General features: G+C 38.4%; 1 protein-coding gene across 1 annotated transcript; it reads left to right on the plus strand.

The window, feature by feature from the left end:
- The first annotated feature begins 8,126 nt into the window (after positions 1 to 8,126).
- LOC133873610 (protein PHYTOCHROME KINASE SUBSTRATE 4) lies at positions 8,127 to 9,584 on the plus strand. The gene has a single exon (XM_062311339.1). The coding sequence runs from the start codon at positions 8,202 to 8,204 to the stop codon at positions 9,486 to 9,488; it is 1,287 nt and encodes a 428-aa protein (XP_062167323.1). The 5' UTR covers positions 8,127 to 8,201; the 3' UTR covers positions 9,489 to 9,584.
- The last annotated feature ends 371 nt before the right edge of the window (positions 9,585 to 9,955 follow it).

The following is a 9,955-nucleotide window of genomic DNA, read 5'->3' on the forward strand; positions in this document are numbered from 1 at the left end:
CAGCTCTCTCGAAGTAACCGATTTATCATTTTCTATGTTTTGTTACTAGTAGGTTCACATCAAACATGGTTTATTAAAGAGTAGTAATTGACCCTGTTATTTTTGAACTATCTAGACAAATTGGTATGCTTTATTTGTGTTGCTTTGTTTTCATGTATGTATAAATATATGCACTCAAAAGTATTTGTCAAAATGTCTCTTTACAAGTTGCAATTTTTGTAGGGCTTTTATGATTTAATTGCTGCGATTTTTGTTGGGCTTTTATATAGAAACTAAAACATAATTGCAGACTCAATAACCCTAGCAATCATTTCTTGCCATTGTTCTTAAGGCTTGGTCCCGTCCCAAGAGGGAGTTTATGTTTGGTTCACGAAATTTGATGTTAACTTTTGCTTTCTTACTTACTGCTTCTCTCACTTAGGATTGGCTCCATTTTTGTGTAATTGACACTCACACACGTAGTGATTAACCAATTGCAAATTAGATTGCAACAATTGGAAAAAAAAGCCATTTCTTGACTGTTTGGATTCTGAATGAAACAAGGTTATTGTTATCCCTGATGTTATGTTGTTTTCTTGTTAGTTTGCTTCTCCCTTCTTGTCTGGGTTCATGTGAAGATTTAATAAAAGTGTTCACCTATGTTAGTTGAGCAGAAGTTTCAACTGATACCTATGGACATATTATTGTTTCTGATGAGAAGATTGTTGATTTGATTGATATTTCGTTGTGGGTAAGCATAAGCATAATTGGTTTGAATGATATTTTCCCTTATCTGGTTGTTTCATTTTAGTGGGAAAGCTACTTATGGGATGATAAAAGACATGCAGCTGAGGATCCTAAGAAATGGGAAGGGAGAAAGATCCTCGTCATACACACAAGGTGGACTCCTAGGGTTGTTTGACAAAGTTGAGCAGGGAATTGGCGTTGAATGGATGTCCATGAAAACGTTCCTCGCAGAGATGGCACTGGAAAAATGTTCTAGAGAATCAAAACAAACATTTCAAGTGCTTTGTATTGATGCATGTAAAATATTTATAGTTTGATATCTGAACAGTTGAAAGAGGTTGCATTAGACTTAAATCTCTCAATAAGAGAGTCTATGCAAATATTCTTAACGAGGAAGTAATGAAGGTGGAAAGATATGATGAGTTTATGCTTGCATCTGCATTTGACTGCTTGAAGGGAGATGAGAATGTTGCAAGAGCATTTTTGGCAAAGAATGCTAAGTTTAAAAAGTTTTGGTTGGACAACTTCTTCAAAAATCATGGAGCTTAGAATTTGCGTATCATCAATATATAGTAAGATACTAATTAACTTGATTGTAATAACATATATGATTGAACTTGGATGGCCGTAGTACGTTGGTCAAAACTTTGCAATATTTGTGGTTAAACTTGAATGGTAATATTTATGATTGAACTTTTGTCGGTAATTTAAATTTATTGTTAGATGTTATTTATGGCTCTTCCAATTTGAAAATATATAATTATTGTTAGTCAATGTGTATATCTTTTTTAAACAAAAAATTTTAGTTGTTTTTTTATATTATTTTACATTAATATTTTTATGTTGTGAATAAAAATTGATTTTTATAAGTTAATATAATTGAATGAAAATATAAAAAATATTTGTGATTTTTTGTACGCGCCAAACACCGAAAAAAATTTTCTGCCACCAAAAAATGTTTTCAGCAGAAATCATTTTCCTGAAAAATGATTTCATTGGAAATACTTTTCGATAGAAAACATTTTACGCCGAAACAAACGGAGCATTAGATGAGGCATTACTTTGTTGTTGATGTGTTGCTTCATAAGCCAGCTTTTGAAAACATCAGCGTTATACTTATGGATCCTGGTTACATTTATAAGTAAACTAATTGGACATCTCCTGTAAATGTAATATAGATATAAGATACATGATAATCAAGTGAATATATTATAGTGTACTCCATATTGTCTATCCAAGCTTTTAATCCCTTGCTTGATGGGTTGGCACTGTTCCGATGGACCTGTAGTACAATATTGGTAACGCAGTAGGAATTAAAACAAACAGAAAGGCCCAAGACTACCCAACACTGGTATCAAAGCCAGTGAGACACTAGTTTGTTCTTCCCTATTGTTAATTTAGTGAGACTCCAGGTTACCAAAAGGTTTATCTTTATAATTTTCTGTTTGTTTTAATTCATGTTGCGTCAATTGGTGCCTCGATATTGCTGCATACCATCATCGTTAGTGTCACGTTCGGATTTAAACCCTAGGTGATCCACACCACTGACAATGTTATCATTCTGACCACCAATTGAATATGGTTACACTGGTCACTAGAAAACTATTGGATCCAAGGCCGAACAATAAATATAAATCTCTTAAACGTAGGGATTAACCTGTATAATAGTAGCCCATAGCCTTCATCTGTACATGAAGCACTATATCATATGATGCAATTAACATTTGTCTTTTACTTGCATGCATTTTACAAACTCTCATATTATATATTATTATTAATCATCTCATGTTTTCATAAAAATAGAGTTCACATTGCTCCAAAATATATTTCAAGTAAGTATGCACGTTTATCATATAAAGTACTTATGTTATGAAGTAATATGAAATAACAGGTATTCATGTAAGTTTAGTCATCGGGGTCGCAAGGCTCTTCTAAATAACCTTCCAGAGACTCACCACCCTTCAAATCTGTGAAAGAATCACAAATCAAAACTTAATCTAAGCTAAAACATCTTAACTCTTAATTTGAGGGAAAAATGGTCATAATGCCTGATAGTCGAAAGTTCGTTTTTCGGATCAATCAATCATTGTTGATCGTTTAGCTAGACCATTGAATGTTCGGTTGTCTAGCAGAAACACACATTCAACACAAGCCCTAGTTTAACCTAATCTAATGCAATCCAAGGCCCTAATATACATCCTAACACTGTCTTAAATTTAGACATGACGTTCATAGACATCCATGCTTATCGATAACAAATCCTCGGCCCATCACAATCCAACAATAATTTAATGTCTAAGTATAAAGATCTACATTCATACCTCCAAACTGTAAGCTAATCACCAATAAATAACCAAATATCACCTAATAATCGTACCCCATAACCATCTACTCATCTATCAACATCAAACTTATGATACCCAATTATCAAACTTAAATCTACAAACTCAAATGTAAATCTATGGTTAATAAGCTAATACATGCAACAAATAAAAGAAGAAATAGCATGCTAAAAACAAAATTTAAGACGAGATTATAGTATAAGATTACCTCTTCTTGAAAGGAAATCTCAAGATCCACCTTCTTTCTCCTCATTCCTCCTCTCTCTCTCTCTCTCTCTCTCTCTCTCTCTCTTAAGGTTTCCAGAGACTGTGTATAACAAAATGAGGCTAAAGGGACTGAAGCATGCATGCTTAAAAGGGTATTGACATCCCAAAATTAAGTTGTTGTAACCGCCTGTCGATTGTTCGGTTTCTAAATGGAACGTTCGTGGCTAGGGTTGCATCGAACGATCGGGTATCCTTACCGATCGTTCAGTGAGACCCAAAATTCACAAAAGTCTAAAATAATACACTTATCCCAACTCCAAATATCCTAGTTTAATAATAAAGCACTCTTAATCCTAATTATTTCTCAGGGTGTTACATGGGTTCGGGGTTTTCTCAAGTTTCGTCAGTGGTGTTGGTGACGATGAGGGATCAGTTTCTTCCATGTTCTAGCCCCTTACTCTTTTTTAAAATAAGAATAGTTTTTAGTTTTTTTTTTATTTATGGTATTTATGTCATTATGGAGGACATTGACAATTTTTTATAGTTTAGAGAAGGGGGGGGGAGACATTGACAATTATGGGGTAATTTGAGGGGGGTATGTGCATTTTTCTCAAAAAGAAACTTAGGGCTAATGGGCATTGAACATTACTCAAATTTTGTTAGTCCAATTATCAGTAACAACGAATATACCTTAACATCGACAACAATACTTTTTAGTGACGCCTACTGTTGGTACAGTTTCCGGTATGGTGTGAATCTGCACGCTCTTCTGATGTCTTCGCGCTTCTTAATAATTCTGCAAAACAACAAAAACTAAGTGACCCTTTCGGGGGTCCTCTCTGATGCCTAAATTAGCTTCTGTAAGAAAATAATACTCTGTGCTTAAAAACTGAGTCTTCGTTTATACCTAGGGTATGGGCTTACTTATAGGTAAAGAAGTAGAGTCAAACCTGAAGTAGGATTCATGCTCCTTGTTGATCTAGAACTGTTGCTAGAGTTCTAATTGGACTTTGATCCTTTATTAGACCTCTGATCTAATCATTCTTCTTATCTGATCTCTTATTTGACTAATTAGAGTCCTATCCCAATTCTCTTGGGGATAGGATCACGTACTGATCGGATTACGACTACTTACTCCAATTCAACTTGGAGTAGAGTCTTAATCCGAATTTACTGAGATAACTAATACCTGATTTCTCTGAAGTAGTTGTTGAATGTCTATCTTCTCCTTGGATCGGGTTGAGTGGAATTTATCCCCAACAGCTACCCCTCAATTCCCTTATCCGAAGCTTGCTTGAATAACAAGAATTTTATGTCTAAGGAAACCCGAGCTTTGTCTCCTTCTGAAAGCCTGCTAACCTGCAAAACCTGAGGGTTAAATCTTACCCCCCATTACCTTCTTGTTTTTCCTTAGGGTTTTCTCCCTGTCTCTTGGAATGGCTAACTCCTGAATAACCTGCAAAAACCGAGGGTTAAATCCGACCCCCCTTTCTTCTTGCTCTCAACTAGGACTGATCCTAGACTCTCGGCTAGGACTGATCCGAGAGCTTTCTTCTTTCTCTCGGCTAGGACTGATCCGAGACTCTTGGCTAGGACTGATCCGAGACTCTAGACTAGGACTGATCCGAGAGTTTTCTTCTTTCTCTCGACTAGGACTGATCCGAGAGGTTTTGCCTTGCTCTCGGCTAGGACTGATCCGAGAGGCTTTCTTCTTGCTCCCGACTAGGACTGATCCGAGAGGCTTTTGCCTGCAAAAGAAGCGACATTAACGGGTTCCCGGTCCCTAGACCGGGAACACTCCGATGCTTAAGTCAGCTCTATTCTTTTATTCTGAAAATACTTATTCCCAAAATTTGGGTAATTTTCTGTCTTTTATTATAACATGTCTGAGTTAAAAATAAAAGTCTAGTTCTTTGCAAACATAAATGCTAAAAATAAAAGTCTAGCCGGAAATTTCCGAGAGTCCTTTCTACCTGATCACGGGCAGATTATGTTGTTGCCTCGGCTCTTTATGCCGTGGGCTTGTACTTCTTCAGTCCTCTCTTCTTTCTATGTCATCTTGGGGATCATTCTCCTGATCCCTTTCGTTTGGCTGATGACGGTCTCGGGGATAGTAATCCCGTGGCTACTGTTCTCGGGGCTGATAGTCCTGATGATTTCGAGGCCTGTTATTTCCTGGCTGGTTTCGTTGCTCTCCCAAAAACCGAACTAGCTTGCCATTCTTTATAAATTCTTCTATTAACAACCTTAGGGTTACGCACCCCTCGGTGTAATGCCCTGCTTGTAATCTTTGAACTTCTTTACCTGCCTCTGCTCTTCCCCATCAGCTTTCCTGAATTCTTTCCTTTTCTTTTCTGGGGCTGTCTCTTGGGGTAGCCTAGAACTGGCCATAGACTTCAGCGTCTCTTCCTAATTGATGAATTCTTCTACCTTATCCATGAGGCCCTGCAAGGTACTCGGTTGCTTCCGGACCAACTTCTTCATCAAAGGCTCCTCGAGTGAAATTCCTTGATAAATGGCAGCAAAGACCATATCCTCGGTCGGATCTTCGACCGTTACCTTCTCTCAGTTAAACCGAGCCATGAACTCCTTAAGATTTTCGTTGCTTTGCTGGTGCAATGATAGCAAATATCCCGAGGGCTTCTTCCTTGTTTGGAAAGCTAGAAATTTCGTTAGGAATATTTTGGATAACTCCTTGAACTGATCAACGGAATTCAGGGGCAGCTTCTTGAACCAGTCCCAGGCATTCCCCGAAAGAGTAAGGGGGAAGGCCTGACACGCTACTTCATCGGGTGTCCCTTGAAGGTCTAGATGAGCTCGGAAATTCTCTAGGTGATCTAAGGGATCTCCGTCTCCTGCATAACTTAGAATTTGGGGTACCTTAAACTTATCGGGTAGCCGATAGTCTGCTACTCGTCTGGTGAAGGGTGAGTCTGTACCCATTAGGAGCTTATCCACAACTATGGATCTGCTTTTTTCCTTTCTTTCCATCTCCATGTACGTGCACCTTCTCTCCAGCTCGGCAATAACTTTGCTCAAATCTCCTTGGCGGTCATCCTCCCTCCGAGGATTAGTGTTGCTGTTGTGATCTTCTTCCTCACGCTCATCCATGTTCATCTCGGGATTGGGCTGTTCCAGCCTCCTGAGCAGCAACTCGGCATTCCGCTATGTTAAGGATTCAATCTGGGCTTCCAACGCTGCTATGCGATCCTGGTCTACATCGGGTGGTGGAGGCTGTGGATTATTCTGAATAACCGGTTCTAGTGGGGCTCTGGGCTCTCGGTTGGTCTGGCTTCCGGAACGTGTGTTCATCACCATGCTGGATCTTTTTTTTCTTTTATGAAGAACGAATAATCGTTTCCCACAGACGGCACCAAACTGTTGGTACAGTTTCCGGTATGGTGTGATTCTCCACGCTCTTCTGATGTCTTCACGTTTCTTAATAATTCTGCAAAACAACAAAACTAAGGGACCCTTCCGGGGGTCCTCTCTGATGCCTAAATTAGCTTATGTAAGAAAATAATACTCTATGCATAAAAATTTAAGTCTTCGTTTATACCTGGGGAGATGTAGAGTCAAACCTGAAGTAGGATTCCTGCTCCTTGTTGATCTAGAAATGTTGCTAGAGTTCTAATTGGACTTTGATCCTTTATTAGACCTCTGATCTAATCATTCTTCTTATCTGATCTCTTATTTGACTAATTAGAGTCCTATCCCAATTCTCTTGGGGATAGGATCACGTACTGATCGGATTACGACTACTTACTCCAATTCAACTTGGAGTAGAGTCCTAATCCGAATTTACTGAAATAACTAATACCTGATTTCTCTGAAGTAGTTGTTGAATGTCTATCTTCTCCTTGGATCGGGTTGAGTGGAATTTATCCCCAACACCTACTATTATCAACAACAATCGACGTATGGTCACTAACTCGCTAATACGATTTTATAATAAATATCAATTTTATATATTGTATTCTTGTAGTGAAATCAGAGAACTAAAGATAGAGCCCAAAATTTGGGTTTGAGTGGAATTTAGATACGATAAATAGCATTTTTTTTTTCTTTTAGTAATATTGTTTAGTAAAATGTTATACGACTTCTAAACAATTTGATGGTGTAGTAGTAAAAATCAAGCATTGGCTCAGCATTTGTAAAAAAAAAAAAGAATGACAAATTTTCATTATTACATTGACCTAGTGTATAGCATTCGCATAACAGTCTATTAAATAACCTTTTCTTTTTTTTTTCTTCTTTTTTTTTTCTTGTAAGTAATTATTACCGCAGAATCCTAAAGCCCACTTGGGCATTTCCCTGTAACTGTATAAGAGCAAAACCGGCACAAACAAACCTAGCCAACTTGAGACCAATATTTTCTCTCAAAAAAAAAAAACTTGAGACCAATATAATAATAATAATAATAATAATAAAACCTAAGCCAACTGAGTAGTATTGTCGCTTTTCATTTTATTTTTTTTTATTATAAAGAACATCTTGGTTTTTACTGGTTCATGATTGACGGTTAGGACAAACATGTGTCCAAGTCCAACTCATGGGTGGTTGGGTAGATTTTGAAATTTAAGTTAATAAATTTAAATAAGGCATTTTTTATATTTAAATATTACTTAAATAATTTATATATATATATATATATAAAAAAAAAAAAAAAAAATCATTCTTCCACTCTTCTAAATGTAAAATTACTAATTAAATATTATCTTCAAGTATTTTTTTAACATTTCATTGTTCAATTGATAGAATTATCTTTAAAAAAAAAACCTTTTACACTGGCCTTTATAAAACAGGGGCTTAGGCGGGGAGGAATTTAAGAGGCAAAGACTTGAGGTTTCTTTCTGAGGTTGTTAAAGTGGTGTATAATAGTCCCTCTTTTCTTTTGTGCTATAAGAATTTTCACAAAATTTGGAGATGGAGAGTGCAGCAGCAGCAGCAGCAGTTAGGAAAACGCTGAAAGGCAGCTTATCTTTCTCCTCAAGTCTCAGACCGGAAGAAGGCGGCATGATGATTGGCGAACAAGAAGGCAGCACAGTGGATGAGATAAGCATTTTTGATGCCCACAACTACTTCAATGAATCCAGTAGTAGAGTAAGCTGCAATATTAATGTGAATGTTGTGAATCTGAAACGTAATTCGGAGCGATTGGATCCGACCAGATTCTCTTGGGTGGATAACGGGTATACTAATGTTAGAAACTACAGAGCAACTCCAACGGCTTCATCAGAAGCTAGTTGGAACAGCCGGAGTGGTCTCTTGTCGAATCCTCCGGGCGCAATCCCGCTCTCCGTGCACAAGGGTGAGAAGAAAATGAAAGGGAGCGGAAGATGGCTTTTCGGGAGAAAATGCCCCTGCTCAGGCAGAAAGTCCGTCCGAGTAGCAGAACCCAAAAGGCAGTCGGAGTCGGTGGTGGAAAAAGTCGATGATTCGGGGAAAGCAGTGATCAGTTACAAAAGTCTTTTACCTGCTGATCATCACAGTACTACTACTACTGCCTTCTCCTTTCCCATACTAAATCCATCGTCGTCCTCGTCAACATCGTCTCCATTAAAAGTGCTGCAGGTTCTGAAAGGAGGAGGGGTTAGCATTCGCAATATTGAAGAATCAGATCCAGCCCGCCATTCTTTGGAAGTGTTCCGGCCCTCCTCACACGTACACGAAGCTGTCTCTAATATTCCCAAATCAAGAATGGTGGACGATAATGATGAAGTGGCAAGCAACGCCAGCTCGGACCTGTTTGAGATAGAGAGCTTCTCAACTCAGACTAGTTCGTATCCGACAACATACGGTGGCAGAGAATATTCAGTGGACAGCTGTGATACAAGATTAGGAGGAGTATCGCCAATGACATTGACACCGACGTCCAGTACTAGTAATCATCATATCTACGAGCCAAGCGAGTGTAGCATCGATTGGAGTGTGACAACGGCCGATGACGACCCAAATCCAATGGTTATGCAGGGGCCGGAAAAGAGCAAACGGAGACCATCATCATCATCATCGCCATTATCAGGGAATGGGTTGTTGTCAAGCTGTCGATGCGAGAAGGCTGTGAGCGTGGGGCCGAACCCAAAGAAATGGGGGTCTGAGGAATACAAGCCCACATTGAGGCATGTGGGCAGTAGGCCACCCATACCGTATAAGCCACCCTCTCACTCCCAATCACCTCGAGCTCGACTGTCTCTTCCTTTTGCGACATAGAGACATGGAGATTGGAGAGCACCTCAATTATCGCTTTTTTATATGCCGCCCGCCATATCCATTTCTCTCTGCTTTGTTTCTTTCCTAAATAAATAATTTGTGTCATCGGATTTTCTATATTCTCTTCTTCTTTTTGTTTGTTAACGTGTCTTCTATCTGCATTGATGTGCACCTCATCTCTACTTCATCTCACTCTTTAATTTGAAGTATCCACTTTCACTACTCCATTTTTTAAATATTCTTTCTTCCAGCAATCTTAGATGTAGTGGATACACATGGTTTCTTGACGATGCATCAATTTTAATGAAGACATATTTTCTTGACTCTGATTGATCCTAAAACTTAAAACCAAAATTTTCATTCCATATGTTTTCCTTCAGCTGCCAAACAACCCCACAAGAAAAGGCTCAATTGAGCTCACCGGATCGCAATTGAAGAGCGGATTAGTACCACTTGCTCAGTTGCTC

The sequence above is a fragment of the Alnus glutinosa genome, chromosome 7 (assembly GCF_958979055.1).
Source record: "Alnus glutinosa chromosome 7, dhAlnGlut1.1, whole genome shotgun sequence".
NCBI lineage: Eukaryota > Viridiplantae > Streptophyta > Magnoliopsida > Fagales > Betulaceae > Alnus > Alnus glutinosa.